The sequence below is a fragment of the Notechis scutatus genome, chromosome 1 (assembly GCF_049901735.1).
Source record: "Notechis scutatus isolate UNSWTSFEM ecotype Mainland chromosome 1, rNotScu1.2, whole genome shotgun sequence".
In the NCBI taxonomy this organism is placed as follows: Eukaryota; Metazoa; Chordata; class Lepidosauria; order Squamata; family Elapidae; genus Notechis; species Notechis scutatus.
Window position 1 is genome coordinate 200,718,651 of NC_142009.1, and position 17,196 is coordinate 200,735,846.

General features: G+C 38.5%; 2 protein-coding genes across 3 annotated transcripts in view; one reads left to right on the forward strand and one right to left on the reverse strand.

Moving 5' to 3' along the window:
- CACNB4 (calcium voltage-gated channel auxiliary subunit beta 4) overlaps positions 1 to 17,196 on the forward strand; it is a 135,131-nt gene that overhangs the window by 12,474 nt on the left and 105,461 nt on the right. The gene's annotated exons all lie outside the window — the stretch shown is intronic.
- Positions 658 to 7,209, reverse strand: LOC148133163 (uncharacterized). The gene is made up of 2 exons (XM_087960799.1): positions 6,768 to 7,209; positions 658 to 2,043 (listed from the first exon to the last, which is right to left on the reverse strand). The coding sequence occupies exon 2, from the start codon at positions 1,966 to 1,968 to the stop codon at positions 658 to 660; it is 1,311 nt and encodes a 436-aa protein (XP_087816925.1). The 5' UTR covers positions 1,969 to 2,043; positions 6,768 to 7,209.

Sequence of the window (17,196 nt, forward strand, 5' to 3'; positions counted from 1 at the left end):
CAGTCGAGTTGTTTTATCTTGAACAACTGAATTATGATGATGATCTTTATTGGAGTATAGTCTTGCATTTATACACATTTTTAGTTATCCTCCATCATTGGTTAACTTTGGTTACTGCTTAACTTTCGTTACTGTTTAGTACAGTAAACCATTTAATTAATTATCTCTAGTTAAAGTCTAACATATGTCTACTTCCCCTCTCTAATCCTCCTTTATCCATAGATTAGTGACTTTGTTTGCCTGAGTTGTATTTGCTTGGAAACATTCTTTATCTGAGGTTTGCCATCCGAGGTTGGAACATTCCTGCAATTACAACTCTACATATCCTCGTTTTTTATTTTAAATGGAGGATTCAAAGATTTATAAATGTATCGCAATTGAAGAGGGTTAAGAAAGGGGGAAGCGGGATGAAACAATGCGAATAAATTTGGAATACATTGAATAAAACAGCAGGTTGCAATTAGTACAATAATAATAATTATACCATAAAAGAAAAACTGTCTGAGCCAAGACCAATTGGAGCCAATTGGTTAGCCACTCAAAAGGTGAGTAATGAGCATGGATATTATTTTGAATGTATGATTGTAAATTGGCAAGCTCATCCTCAATAGTTTTATTCAAAGAATGAAAATGCACAGCACATCCACGGCGTCCAACTTACGTATAAAACCCTCCCTGGCAGGCTAAAAGATAGTCTATGGCAAAACGCTGCTGTAAGACATCTTGATTTAAGTCTTCTATTTCATGCTGCAAATCACGAATAATAGCAGCGGTAGCATCGATGGATTTTTCAAGTCTGCAGGTGAGACCAAGAATAGATCGTCTGTTTTCTTGAGCAATTATGCCAGGATAAGAGCCTAGAGTAAGGACTCCTGTAACGGCCCCTGCCAATGCACGGCCAAATGTAGAACCAGAAGACAATTGTGTGTCAATAATGACTTCATCATTACATGTAGGCCCCAGAGAGGAATGCCGCTGTCGAGTTGATGGAAGAGTACCTATTTGAACAGGTAGAGTAAAATAACCTATAGTTGCACATTGATAATTCTGAGGATGAACATTAGTAGCATATTTATCAAAAAAGAACCACATATTAGGATCCTTAAACTGCCAACCAGCGCATATCGATCCTGTATTAGATTGATCAGAGGCATTAAAAATAGGAACATTGTCAGGATACATATCAGGAGCTATATTAATTCCATGCAAAGAAGAATTAAAGGTACCTGACAACCAATAGTAGTCAGAACAATAACTATAATTCCCTAGCTTTTTTAATATGTGCTGAGCAGCATTATAATCAGACCAATTATGAAGCCAAGTGTGTTTAGCGTGACAACAGAAACACAGACCCCTTGTAAATTGACTAACTTTCAAGTAACGCCAACGGACAGAATTCAGTTGCATAGGGGGTGTAGAAAATAGCCAGGAGTGTGAAATAGATTTTAGTTGTGAGACAATAAATGTAGAAGACATGATCAAATTAGGGGTAAAAGAAATTTGACCAAATGCCATTGGGGGCTCATAGTATAAAGTAATATTTGTGCCATGGGTCATAAACATGTATTGGGCATGACGAACCCACAAATTAGGGTTAAGACGAACCACAGAAGTGTCATTTTGAGCAGAAACACCATTAACCATAAACAAGAAAATACAAAGTAAAATGGTAACAGAGTTAGCAGTAATAATAGCAAAAACAGCAGCAACAAGATTTTCAGGAGTCTGAGGTAATGAGGCCTGTTGCAATTGTTGTTGAGCTTGATATGTAGTAGATTTAACCTGGCCCCAAGTGATGGGTTGCGGGCGTGTCGACCTTGGAAGACGGACTTCCGTGTTCAGATGAAGATTGAAATCCAGAATCGGGTTGTGAAGGCCCTGATGCCATGCCATGATACGGACGAACACAGCGTGCTGGAACCCACACTGCTTGTCGAGTAGAAGGATCTTCCACGGCGGCGTAACCATGACCCCAGGTGATCAGCGGTGTAGGGCCTTTCCAGGTTGGATCTGGAGCTTGGCGATACTTTACCAAAGGCCTTGCTAAAGTTTCAGTAGTTCAAAAATGCAAATTAACAGATGAGTCTGCAAGAGTATCTAAAAAGGTTAAATAATTCCAAGTATATAATGCTACAGCAATGAGATTTTGAATCTTTCACACATGGTAAGGGCCAGACTCAGTTTGTAATTGTTTCTGAAGCAATGCCTTAAAAGTACGATGAGGGGCTTCCGGTTTGTCGGCTTCGTGAGCGGCAGGGATTTGCGAAGCTGCGCGATCCCTGCCGCGCTAGCCGTTTTTGGGGCTCCGACCCAGACGGTGGCGGAGCTAGGCTGCCCTGCAGGGGCAGCTGAAGGTAGGGGGATCCGGAGAAGGGTTTGGGGTGTTGCAGACTCCCTCCTGGCCGGCAGAACTCCCTTTTCCCAGGACGTGCAGCGGCGGTCTGTAATGGCCACCACAAAGAAGCTGGCAGCCGGGTAAGAATGCGCAGGAGGAAGTGGAGAAAGTGATTGAGAGGAGAAAGTTTTTCTTGGCTCCTAGGACTCTAAGACATATTTAATAAAATTCCTGAAAAGTATGACTTTCTGAATAATACCTGCCAGAAGAGGAAAAAAGCGGCTGTTTGAAGGTGCTGAAAGGATAGCTTTCCCTCTTTTCCTACGGAATAAATAACTGGATATTAAGAAACCTATTTCTTTTAGGTGAAAATTGGTTTTAAGTGATGAGTGGGAAGAGAGAGGATTAAAAGAAAATATTTGTATGCTAAGACTTTGTTGGAGCAGATGCCTTAAAGATTTGAAGACTAGAATATATTGCAATAAGATTTTAAACAGATTTGGACTTTCTTTCTCTTGGATTGATATTACCCCAGAAGGAGAAAGTGAGAACTCTGCCTTGGTTTGGACTGACTGATAACTTTGGGACTGTTTTATTTTTTTATTTTCTTTTGAATATTCTGGTTGTTGTAAGAAGAAAGAAGGGAAAAGAAAAGAAAAGATTTATAATGGCTCTTTCTGTTGAGGAACTAAGAAAAGAATATGAACAAGCAAAAAAAATGGTAAAGATGGTGTGGAAGAAGCTTTCCTTTTCTTAGAAATGGCGCTTATTAATTATCAACAAACATTACAACAGATGAAGACAGCAGAGGAACAAGAAAGAAAGGAAGGAGCCATTTTTAATGAATCTCAGAATTTGATCCAGAAAGAAGGAAGAGAGAAAGAAAAGAAAAGAAGAGAAAAGAAGAAAACTAAAGGACTTAAGGACTTAAGATCTAAAAAACATTTAAGAAAGGGAAAAATAAGGTGCAAAACCAATATGATGATAGTAAACAAAAGGGAAAAGGAATAACAGAGAAGGGAAGCTGGTAAGGCAGAGGCTAGAAGAAGGGGGGTAGAAAGGTTTGTTGGGAGAAAAAGAAAGGGAAAAGGTGGAGAAAAGCTACAATGTTTTGAAATTAAATGAAAAAAAGAAATTTTTATGGATAATGGATAAAGTATAATTTTTTTTTTTTTAAAAAAAGATTTTGCAAGGTACATAAGATGAGATGGTAGTATTGTAATGATTTAAGAGTTGATAAGAGATTAAAATGTTAAAATGTTTAAAAATGATTGGCTTTAAAACTTAATAATAGGGGAGGTTTAGAATATTGTTTTAATTAAAGAGTTTAATAAGACTATGGTATTGATGTTATTATAAAATTTTTATTATAGTATCTTTTTTTAATATTTGGATTTATTGTCTAATTATGTACTTAATTATGTTGGATGTATCAGTTAGATAGAATGTACCAAGCAAAATCGGATTGGGTATTAGATATTACTTTAAAGATTAATTTGATTAACTTAGGGGGAGATAGAAAGGCATCATACTCTGATTAATGATTTCAGGAGAAACTTATTTTCTTTTTTTTTATAAGGAATGAGACAAAGGGATGATAAGAAATGGACAAAAGATATAAATATAATGATTCAAACTAAGATGATTAATTAAGATAGAAGTAAGAAGTGTGAAATATGTGGGGAAGTTAATATAGAAGGCTTAGAATGGTAAATAAAATAAGTAATGATATGTAAGATGAGCATGAATATAATTGAAGTCCATGAAGAGAGAGACACCTGGGTCCAAGTTACTTTCCAAAAGATTTTTTTATGTTTTGTGTGTTGTGTGTATATGTCTTTTTGGGGGAGAATTAGTTAAAACTTGTAGAAATATAGAATGAGAATAATGGTAACTAAGTCAGAAAGAAACAGATGAAATAATAATAATGATATTGAATAAGAGTAAAGAGAAGTAAAGAGAAATTGAATAAGAGTTTTTGGTATGTTGTATGGAAATGGTTTAAAACAGAATTATAATTTATCTGACTTGTTAAATTGACAATGAAAAAAGGTTTAAACATGTAATGAATAATGATAATTTGTGTGTTTTAAAAATTAATAAAACTTGTTTTTTTAAAAAAAAAAGTACGATGAGCTCGCTCAATGATAGCTTGACCCTGAGAGTTGTAAGGAATTCCGTGCACTAAAGAAATATTCCATTTCTGACAAAAGGTTTGAAGTTCCTTACTAATATAAGCGGGGCTATTGTCAGTTTTAAACTGAGAAGGCCGACCCATTACAGCAAAAGAGGATAGGCAATGAGAAATAACATCTGAAGTACATTCATGTTTTGAAGCAGTAACCCAAAGGAAGTGTGAATGAGTGTCAATAGACGTATGAAGATAACAGTATAGCTTAAAGGTTGAAAATTGAGTTAGATCCATTTGCCAAATTTGATTAGCTTGGGTTCCTCGTGGGTTGACATCCACTGGAAAGGGAACTGCCAGTTGCTGACAAGCTGGACAAGCACGGACAATATCCCGGGCTTGAGATAATGAAATTTTAAATTGCTTTGCAAACGATTTGGCATTTTGATGAAAATAAGAATGACTAGCAACAGGATCAGCAAACAAAGATGCAACATCCTTTAAGGATTCATTTGCCTTCCAATTTTCTTCAGTCAAGGCATTAGTAAAGGGAGTATGACTTTGAATGTGTTCTACATACAAAGAATACAAGCAAGTTTCCAAACTATTCTTTAAAGATAAAAACAAGGATAACAAACTCTTATCCAAAGAGAGAGCACAATAAGAAAAGGGAAGAGATTGCAAGCTAAATACACATTTTGAGTATCAACGATCAAGTTAATAGGTTGGTCATTGAACAATCGTAAAGCCAAAATCACAGCAGCCAGCTCAGCACGTTGAGCTGAAGTCTGCGTGGCAGTAAATTTAGAATACCATTGTTGTTGAATCTGCCAGACAACCACACCCCTTGTAGGTGAGCCATCAGTAAAGAGTGTAAGAGCTTTAGAAATAGGATTTCGCACAAAAATGGAAGAAAAGGCCAGATTTAAAGTAGTAGTAACCACTATTCTAGGATCCTTGGGTAAAGAATACAACAAGTTTCCCACATATTGAGAAAAGGCTATCTGATATGATTCTGAAATCATCATCAAATGCTCATGTTCAACTTTTGTATGAGTGAAAGCTATGCTAATGAGATCCTGTCCTGTAAGATGTAAGGCTCGTTTACGACCTTTAATAATCAAATCCTCTAATGCTGATTGATAAGGATAAATGTTTCTAGGCTGAGTAGCTGACAAATTAATCCATTCATAAATGTTGACCGCTTGCGGGGACGCATTAGAATAAAGACATCCCGTGGGTAAGGGTGTAGTGGGAAGAATAGCTAAGCAAAGTCCTATTGTTAAGGATGTTATCCTGTCCACATATCAATGCTTAAACTTATTCAGTATTTCTTGAAGGCATGCTCTTTGAAGGTCAGTTAATACAACTGGATCTGGTGATTGTGCTCCCTTCAAAGACTGAAATAAGGGCAACATATCACCAGTTGTAATGTAGAAGAATGGACATGCCCAATTAATAATGCCAAGTAATTTTTGCCATTGTACTAATGTATATGATTTCTGTACTTGTAATTCAGGAAGAATTGGAATGGAGGAATTGTGCAACATTCTATGTCCTAAGTAGGTGTAAGGTTCTACCTTTTGAATTTTGTCTGAGGCTATATACAATCCCTGTTGTGCCACAATATCCGTTAACTCTTTTAACAACTTAGATTCATCAAAATCCGGGGCTGCTATCAATATATCATCCATATAATGATAGACTAAATAGGAAGGAAATTTATTCTGAAAGGGTTGAAGGGCATTATCCATGAAATATTGACAAAGTGTATGGGAATTAAGCATTCCCTGAGGCAACACTCGCCAATGATATCGTTTTGTGGGCATGCTATTATTAAAAACTGGGACAGTAAATGCAAATTTTTCTTTGTCTTGAGGCTGCAAAGGTATAGTAAAAAAACAGTCTTTAAGATCAACTACCAATAATTTATAAAAATTAGGAATTAAGTTAGGATTTGATAGACCACATTGTAAAGGACCCATGGGTTGGATACATTTATTAATTTCTCTTAAATCATGAAGGAAACGCAATTTCCCATTTTTCTTTTTTATAACAAAAACAGGAGTATTCCAAGGACTAGTAGAAGATTCTATATGACCAGCAGCCAATTGTTCTTGAACCAATTGTTGTAAAACAGCGAGTTTTTCCCTTGATAATGGCCATTGTTCCACCCAAACCGGCGTAGAACAGAGCCATTTAAGAGGAAGAGAATCAAATGGGCATTAAGAAGAGAAAGGATATCACGGCCCCAAATATTAGTATGAATATCTAGAATGTATGGTTGTAGGAAAAAGGACTTACCAGCAGATGTTGTAACATTAATTTCTTGAACACTCTGCCAAGCAGCTGTAGAACCTCCTATTCCCCACAATGAAGGAACTGTCATTTTTGGCCACTGTACTGGCCACTGTAAAGAGGAGATGACAGTAACATCGGCTCCAGTATCCAATAACCCTTGAAATGGTTGTTTATTAAGGAAGAGCGTTAACAAAGGACGAGAGGAGTTCAGCTGATGAAGTAAGCCTACAGATAAAGAAGTTGATCCAAATCCTGCATCCCCACGATTACCTATACCAGGAGATGGAATTTCATATGGAAGAAGAAGCAATTGAGCGACAGAAGAATTACAAGGAAGAACTTGAGGAAGATTCACCCAAATCTGAATCATGAGGATACCAGTGTAATCTGAATCTATTACCCCAGGCACAACAAAATAGCCCTTTTTGTGTGCAGAAGAACGAGGCAAAATTAAGCCAACTAATCTTGAAGGAAGAGGACCTTTAAATTGAGATGGAACTATTTTAACTTCCATGGGAAATTTAAACTCAATTTCCTCTTGAGTGATTAAATCGATCCCAGCGCTACTGGCTGTGGCTGGGGAGGAGTGAGAGAGACTGCTTGAGGAGTCAGAGTGATGGGAAAGGCACGCTTTGGATTCTGGGTGCATGCCACACCCATTGGCAAGTTTCCCGACCGAAACCGACATTGATTGGCCCAATGAAATCCCTTTTTACAAACAGGGCACTTCTTAGAAGGATGATTCTGAGGCATAGAAGGTGTAGAATGACAGTCTTTCTGAAAGTGGCCAGGCTTCTTACACTTAAAACAGTTACCAATTGGTCGCTGTCCTTTCTGAATAGCAGCTGCTAACATATGCATTTTATAAGTTTGTGATCCAATATCCTGGCAGACTCGCAGCATATCTGCCAGAGTGTAATGAGCAGTAGCCTTTAACAGCTGTAAAGCTCTTTTACAATCTGCATTAGCATTTTCAATAGCGAAGAAGTTCACCAGCAGCTTCCTGATGATCAAACTGCTGTCTAATTGCTTTGGACAGACGCTCAACAAAGTCAGCATAAGGCTCATTGGCATTCTGTCGAATGTTTGAAAAATTTGCTCTAGGTTCTCCAACTTGGGGTACCTTAAGAAAAGCACGAAAGGCACATTCAGAAACAATAGTTAATGTAGCTGGAGGAAGAACAACTTGAGTAGGAATTGTACCAAATGGTCCAGAACCAAATAGCTGCTCAACTGTATATGCTCCTCCTCCTCCTAAAGTCTAACATATGTCTACTTCCCCTCTCTAATCCTCCTTTATCCATAGATTAGTGACTTTGTTTGCCTGAGTTGTATTTGCTTGGAAACATTCTTTATCTGAGGTTTGCCATCCGAGATTGGAACATTCCTGCAATTACAACTCTACAGGAAGTTGCACTGCACGGCATTAAACAGACTCTAAAACTGCAAAGATTATTAGGCAACTAAATAATGCAAGATAACCTGGGTAGAATACAGCAGGTTATCTCTTTTCTTGAACAGGCAGGGCTGTTTTGCCGTCTTGTTTAATCAGTTGCTGATTCCAATTAAACCAATATCTAATTTGATCATGCTGGAAGCAGAAGAAATGGATTGAGAAACTCTTCCTTCCTTTTGGCTGTTTTATTTTGAGACAATTATATTAAAAATAACTCTTAGGTTTGGCATGTAGGAGGTGAGGAGCCTTCCAACTTCAAGAAAAGCCTCTGATATGGTGCATAGAAGCAATGGTTTCCTGCTCTTGCAAACTAATGGAATGGATTCAGAAATATCCAAATCTTTAGTTACTGAAATGCACTATTATGAAGATTTCTCCTATGAAAATATGATTATTGATGAGGATAACAATGATGATAATGATGGTGGGGTGGTGATGATGCATTAAGGTTGATGATCAGCCAGTACAGCACAGTTCCCAACCTTTTGGGCACCAAGGACTGGTTCCATGGAAACCAATTTTTCTACAAATCAGTAGGTAGTGGTTTTGTGCACTATCTAGGTCCATGCACAAATGAAGCTTTGCTCACTTCTTGACTCAGTTCCTAAAAGGCCATAGACTGGTACCGGTCCACGGACCAGAGATTGGGAACCCCTGTCGTACAGAATGAATGCCTTTTCATTGAGGGTTTGGATCTACCATGCTGCATAAACACGCACGCACGCACTCACTCACTCACAATCACATGGCCCATGTTCAGGCTACAAATATGCATGCAAAAAATACTTTTATTTGTGATCAAGGCCTCTGGCTCCCAAAGCCATAGACTAGCATTCTTTAAATGGCATTCCTCCGTAGCTAAATCCTCCCTGTCAAAATAATTGATGAGAAGCTTGCTGTTATTCTCTTCTATGTTGGAAGCCAGAACAGTTGGAAAGAGAAACAGAACCACGGTAGAGACAGGGTTTCAAAAATCCTGTTTTAGCCAGGACTTTACAGAGGAGGATTTTTAACTTGGTTGTACCTAACCCTGGAACTTCAGGTAATGACATCAGATGCAGTTTGCCCATGCAGCTGGTAACCATCTCTTGGTTCCTCCTAATCTGGGTCTAAGGAATCCTACCAGTTGGTGAGCTCCAAATCATCTTGTCACTCTGGAGTTCTGTAACTTAGTAATTTGCTCTATTAAGCTACCTCCGTGTGCTGATTTCATCTGCATTCTCTTGCATTTCACAAACTGTTCATTTCAAATGTTTCTTTCTACATGGCATCTTTCCCCTTATTTCAGGCCCTTACTGAATTCCTTACTTTTATTCTGAAAACCTCACAAGTGGATGACACAGGCATCTATTGTTAACAAAGAATGCTTGTAGGCAGGGGTTGGGCTGCTGGGGGTTTGCAGGGGTTCGGGAGAGCCTCTAGCTAAGATTCCTGGCTGGCCCAGCCCACCCCGCCCTTCCCAGGATCCCCCAGGTGGCCCATTTTGGATGTAGGTAAGTGCAGAGTGCGCACGGAGGCTTGGGGAGGGCAAAAAAATGGGCCTCCTGGAAGTTCGATAAGGCTGGAAATGAGCCTGTTTCTGGCTTCCAGAGAACCTCTGGAGTCCTAGGAGGCCATTTTCACCCTCCCAGAGGCTCAAGGAAAGCCTCCGGCACCCAGGGAGGGCAAACCCCCTCCCGCCGTTGTGCAGGCTCACTAGGCCACGCCCATCCAGCAACCAGGCAGAGAACCCCTTGCTAAAGTTTTTCAAGCCCACCCCTGCTTGCAGGTGTGTCATTTTCATCTTTCTGGCGAAGGGACTTGGAGCTCTGTTTATAGACCAAGTTGCATGTATGAATTGTGGGCTTGATTCCTTCCCAGCTGTTTTTGTTACTGAGATTCGCTGCTTTAATTAAAACGTGCTGTCCTGCCTGATCTGTGCTGAGCATATTTTGCTTTTTTATTTATGTTTTCAAAATCGGTTTAACCTTTATTTTCTTCCAAGAACAGAGGGGAGGGGCAAACAGGATTTCACTAAAATGAAAGAAATTGTAATGTATACATCATACACTATGTTATACAAATTAACACCAGACTGCCGCCATTACAGGATAGTCTTTCCTGACTTTCAAACTTCCAGATGTCATATTACATTTCCTATAATTTGCAGCCAGCATGGCCTAATGCCTGACATAATGTTGATTCTCATTGAGCAAAGCAATCAAAAGCTATTTTCCATTCTTCAAGTTATAAACTGGTTACGTGTTTCAGCTTTACATATAAAGATACATAATGCGCATGTACATTGGTAGATAATGTACTTTGACCAGGAGTGATCAGTTATTTACATCTAGTTTAAATTCTTGAATCACTCTGGCAACGTTTATATACTGTTTTAAAAGGTAATGCTATTTTCATGGCTCCTGGCAACAGTGTCTCTGTTGCTAACAGCAGAGACCAGCAGATCCACCAACCAAAACTAATTCAAGAACCACAATGACGTAGTGACGGATCCCTCACTCGGATCAGATTTGGCACATTTGATGTTCAACATTTTGATGTTACTAAATAAATGCTGGTATAGCTCTGCCCAGAGGCTTTGCCAGAAAAGTAAAACAAAAACAAACAAACAAAAAAACCTCCTATTCTCTATCCATCTTCATTTTTAATTTTTCAAACTAAATGGGAAGTTTAAAATAAATATGTCTTTGAAAAAGCAGGAAATATTTGTAATTTGGCAAGGCCATATTGACAATAAAATCACACTCGTTTTAGAACACCAGTAAATAAAGACATTTTTTTATTTTCATATTTCATTGTTCATAATGGAAAGGTTGAACCTGGGAGAAGCAGAAGCCACATTCAAAGGATTCAGCAAGCAAACCTTTTTCCAGAAAGAGGGGGAAGGCGAAGAAACCACACCCATCTACACACATTCAGTTTAGTGTTAGTAGTGAAGGCACCAGGCTAGAAACCAGGAAAATGAGAGTGCTAGTTGTGCTTTAGGTTAGGACAAAGCCAGCTGACTGACCCTGGGTCTGACTGACCCTGGGACAAGTCCAAAGAAATCTTCACACTCAACAATGACTCACCTATTCGAGGTGGGATGCTTGACCCATAGTGGTTTATGATAACAGATTTGGGGAGGCAGGGAGATTATTAGGATGTTTGCAAAGACAACCATCTCCTTGTGATCAAACACAGGTAATCCTCGAGTTAAGACCATAAATTGAGCCAATAATTTATGTTGCTAAGTGAAACATTTGTGAAGTGAGTTTTGCCCCATTTTGCAATTTTTTTCTTGCCACAGTTTGTTAGGGGAATCATGGCATGTGTTAAGCTAGTAACATGGATTCCCCATTGACTTTGCTTGTCAGAAGGTTGCAAACGCTGATCACATGACCCCAGGACATGGCAACCGTCATAAATACGAACCAGTTGCCAAGTGTCTAAATTTTGATTATATGACCATGGGAATGCTGCAATGGTCCTAAGTATGAAAAACGGTCATAAGTCACTTTTTTCAGCTCTGCTGTAACTTTGAACAGTCATTAAATGAACTATTGTAAGTCGAGGGCTACCTTTACTTTTTCCTTTTTTAAAAGGTGTTGGAGATGAATTTAAGGGACAGAAAGTCAAATTTTCCCTTCCACAAATACTACTCCTCAAGTTGCAATGTATAGAAAGGGGGACAGTGCGCTGCCATCAGCCTGTACGTGAAAAGGCTAAGATCGACTAGCCATGCATGAACTTTCGCCTTCTTGGAAGAAACATGGAAGTCAAAACTGCTTACAGTTTTTCTTCAATTAGCAAAATAATTCATAAAGGATTAGAATTCACCAAACGTTAAATCCAGAAGTTAAGTCTTTTCCAGAAACAAAATTCTTTTCCCAAAATCAAGGAAGCCCTTTCCAAATCTCTCTTTCTCTCATCTCTCTTTCCAAATCTCTCTTTTTCTCTTTCTCATCTCTCTCTTTCTCTCCCCCGCTTTCTCCCTTTGTCTCTCTGTCTCTGTGTCTCTCTGTGTGTTGTTATACGTGTGTATATGTACAGAGGTGGGATTCAAAAATTTTAACAACTGGTTCTGTGGGCGTGGCTTAGGTGGTGGGCGTGGCTTGGTGGTCATGTTATTGGCTGAGTGTGGCTAACTCAATATCACTCACATCGAGGCACGCATCTCCTTGCCTGGCCTCTCATGACTGTGGGGATGCTGCAACAGTCATAAGTGTGAAAAAGGGTCATAAGTCACTTTTTTCAGTGCCATTGTAACTTTGAATGGTCACTCCACACAAGCAAAGTACCAGCAAAGGAGGGGGAAAAAAACTCCAGAAAAGTTCCTGAGACAGGAAGACTAGTTCTGCCAAGAATGTAATAAGGGTTAACAGAGAGGCAGTTTCTGTAAGCAACACCAGAATGTTTCCTTCCTGCCTTCCTTACAGGATTAGGCCAGTAATTTCTTCTAACAACCGGTTCTCTGAACTGCTTAGAATGTTAACAACCAGTTCTAGCGAATAGGTGCAAACTGGTAGAATCCCACCCCTGTATATGTGTATACATGATGACAATGTTCATATTGGTTTTGACAGAACCTCTAGGGCAGTGATGCCTAATCTTTTCAGCACCGAGTGCCCAAAGTGCATATGCAGTGTGCCCTGCACCCCATCCATGCATGCATGTCTCCCGTTCATGCGCAGCAGAGACCTGAAAACCAGCTGGCTAGTGGAAGGTGTGCATGCATGCGCAACAGAGCTGAGCTAGGGTGACGGCTTAAGTGACTACAAAGAGGGCTTTGCATGCCACAGGTTTGGCATCACGGCTCTAGAGCATATCCTTCAATTATATTTTTATTCACCAAATGGTTAGAAATTATCAACTTCCTTTGAGTCACAATAGGTACAATGTTACCAAGTTTCCAAAAAAATCTCTTAATATCCTTTATTTCAACTACAGTAGAACCACTGGTCATGAACACTTCTGACCACGACTAAATCGGGTTCACACTTTTTTTTTCACGGCCGATTTCCCCTTCCGCACCACTATTTTTGTAAGCACCAACTTTCCAAAATTAGATTCGGGTCATGACCAATTCGGGTTGTGACCAAAGTTATGGAACGAATTATGGTAGTGACCAGAGGTTCTACTGTATTTGGTTTTGATATTGCATTTTGGACATGATTGCCAATATGGACAGGAACTGCATACATCACAATAAGTTGGTAAGCATTAATTATAGATCATATGAATATACAGTATATTTCTAGAATTTTAAGAAATTGTTAATATATTAAAGTTCCTACTTTGACAAAGGTTTTTTTTGAAACCATTGTCACACTAGATCAAATTTCTGGGGTTTTTCAAATTTCAGCATGCCTTTTTCCTAGAAAAATAGGCACTATCACAGTATGTGCACTATGGGTCACAGTCAGATTTACGTTTTAAATCTTCTATGACATTTTTCAAAAAGTTTTTTTTAAACCCACCATTTGTTTAATGCATTACTTAAAGCAAAGCCCACATTTTCTGCCTTGTACTGAAGACCAAACATTGATGCTGTAGCTTATGGCTTCCATATAGAAAATCCAAGAACTTACCCTTTGACTCTTGAACTGTTCTCAGAAGGATCGATATGAAGAGCCTTATATGCCTTTTATCTGACAGATGGTGCTTGTTAGATTCAAGAAATTTCTCAAGGGACAAAAGTCAGTTCTCACCATTCTAGCGCAGAGAATATATAGGTCATCAGAGAGATGGCCGGAATCCTATTGAATATTGAGATACTGGATGATGACTTCCTAGAAAATCAGATGCTCTTATTACTGGGATGGAGGATCTGAGACTAAAAAGAGGCTTCCAAGTTCTATGGATTCTGATGAATACATGCCACAAAGCCATTTTACTGAATCCATGGCGCACAATCCCTGCCTTATGCAAGAGAGGCCGGTTGGTTTTTATTGTGCAAGCTAGTGAAATTATTTTGGAGATATGTGCAGAGACGAGAGCTTTAAATTATTGTTCAGGCAGGCAGTTATATAATGTAGTGTGAGAGAAAAATAGCTTTTTGTGAAGGGTTTCAAATAAAATCTTTGCCGGCTACATGTATTGTTGAACAGAGCTAACAGTTGAGTGCGCATTTAGATAGCACACATATAAAGTAGGGAAATGGGAATCTGATTCATAAAATAGAAGAGTAGAGGCTAGTCAGAGCTCTTTATTGCCATTCAAACTAGACTTTGATGTCAACTGAAAATGCCCATATGACTCTACCCGGGATAAAAATTGAGAATTGTCAATGGGTTTTACTTTTTCAAAAACTTCTTGGTTGCCATTACCTGCCAGACTTAAGCTCTGAAGTCATTGGGGATCTTCACCCAAAGAATAAGATGGCAGAGTTATCTACCATGTATATAATGAGGTCAAGTAGGGAAATCAGAAGATTCAGGCAGTTCAAACAAATATAAAGATTTATTGCAACCTTAAGCTCTCTACAAGAATCTGAACTATTAATGTCCAAGAAAATTGGCGGTAGATAAGAGTCAATGGAATTCAAGGTGGGCTGGACTTAGACCTCATGTGAAAGGACTCATGACTGATGAAAGGTTTGATCTTCCCTCACAAATGATATGTGAAAATGATTTTGGGAGATAGGAGGGAGGGCCACAGGCTGGACAACCAGTGTGTAAGGAAGGCAGGCAGGCATGGGAAATATTTCAGAAGGGACTCTCCTAGATTACCTAGGAGGATAAAAGAAAAGAAGGAGAAATACTTTCAGTCTTTCTAGATTGTCTTCATGTATGACAAAGATATAGCTAGCACTTGAAGGCCTTACCTTGAAGGCCTTACAGAATGTCATTTTTAAAAATGATTTTAATGAACAGCTGGCCTGAAGCATTACTGCAAGACGAGGAAAGAAATGGCATCTGCCCCAGAATTTGAGCTGATAATATGTTTCTCACTAAAAATTCAGTAGTCAAGGATACACTTTGGGTCAAGTGTGTCCCGTACTTCCACCCCCCCATCCCTTTTTGTGATTTACCTATTCCATCGAGCCTATTAGCATGTAGGTTGTTAATGAACCCTGGATTTTTGGGGTGGAGTGTACTTTTTGTAGTAAGGTTTTAATAGTCACTGTCTGAAAAACCATAGGAGTCAACACACATGCAAAACTCAAGAGACTCCCTAGCAGATGTTCTGCTTAGCTTTCTGTTTCCATAGCAACAAGGTTACATTATTTTTTCTAATAGCCTAAACGCAGGAAGCAAGTTCAGGTATTAATAGCCAAAGCTATGTATGTATGAGCAGTAATATGCAAGCTATAGCTATTTTGATTTCTCTGATTTGATGTTTTTAACTTCCATTAAAGAAAAAAAAAGCCTGTATGCAATGTCCTTTGTCTTCCCCCTCAATTCCTATAATAAGTTCAATATTTGTATCAGTTCCAAGTGCCCCCCAAAACATCACATGGGCCATCCAGCCTTCTGGTAACACTTCACCACATACCTGATTCTCCTTACAGCTGTTCACTGGACAGGTTATTCAACTTACTTAATTCTTATCAGTTTCCTTTTTCCCTGCCTTCCAAATCATGTGATCACCTGGAGTTGTTCTTACTGGGTCCAGAGTCGAGCAAGAACTCCCTTGAATCTACTTCAGGTTTAGGATCCCCAAACCACATGCTGTCCTACACCTGGAGATTGGTTCCACCACACATCTCATTCTCCATTCTTTGCCTGACCCAAGTTACAACAAAGTAGAGAGAGGTGATTTGTGATGGACACACAAAGTAGGTAGAGGTGATTTTATTGTTTCAAATATTTTTTAATGCAGAACATTTCCATAATCATGATATCTCAAATCTGGTTTTTATGAATGACATTTGGAATTCATTTGCATTTTAAATTTTATTTTGCTAGCAAACGCTCATATTTTAATTTGTGGCACCTTCTACTTAGAAAAAGACTCTCCAGTAAAAGATAAAACACTGGAGTGAAATTTACAAAATCCAGTATGGATATAAGTGGGCAATGAATAGATTTTAATAAAAGACAGCTTAGTACTTCCAAATATATATACGTGTGTGTGTGTATGAATTGTAGGACATGGTTAGAACTGAAAGATGCCTGACACAAATCACTGTAGGAGACGCATGATAGTCTGGAGCAATTTTTCTGAGCAACACGTTTTTAGATATATATTTTATATAAATGTATATATATACATTTATTAGTCAGAAAAGATGCTACTAGCATTCTGACATAGATCATTATTGCTGCTGATTTTTTATAATGGAGTTTTGATTAATTTCTTTCTTGGGAAAACACCTGAAGCCCTAATTCCTCTTTGTGCCTAGCAAAATGCTGCAGACATCAATAGTATTTAAAATAAACGATCAGGGTCCCTGCTTGGGGCAGAAAATGTGATGAAAATCACAGCAGCGAATAATAGAATGGCTGAGTGGTAGTTTCTCTCCATTATTTCTTGAGACTATGGCTTGGCCTCTAACCTTAAACTTGCTCTATTTATATATATAAATAATATGGCACTTGGAAAATATATATTTGAAAAGTGGATTTGAAAAGAATTTGCAACTAAATGTATAGTATGTATAGTTTTGAAGTAGCTGATGATGGGATTATATGCAACAATTATTTGAAATTTATGTTATACTTATATGAACATGTTTTATATAAATGAAGCATGTCCAGTAAAGTATGTATTGGTAAGTAAGATTCCCCACATCCTCCACAGTTTTCTGTGTACATTTTGTAGATGTGCTAACATTTATTTGGCATGGCATAATTCTTAATGATAATGCTAATGTTTGATTCCCTGCCCTAAATATTGGACAATATCATTCAGTTACAGTGGCAAGTTATGTAGTGCTTCATGCCTGGGCAACATTTGAAAATACGCAAAGCAGCAACAATTGTTTAGAAATCTTTGCTGCTATGAGAGGTGAAGTATTTTCTTAACGCAGCTCTAGGTAATTCATGTTTTGCT

Coding starts and splice junctions, on each gene's coding strand:
- LOC148133163 (XM_087960799.1), bottom strand. CDS start 1,968: ATGGTTACGCCGCCGTGGAAGATCCTTCTACTCGACAAGCAGTGTGGG.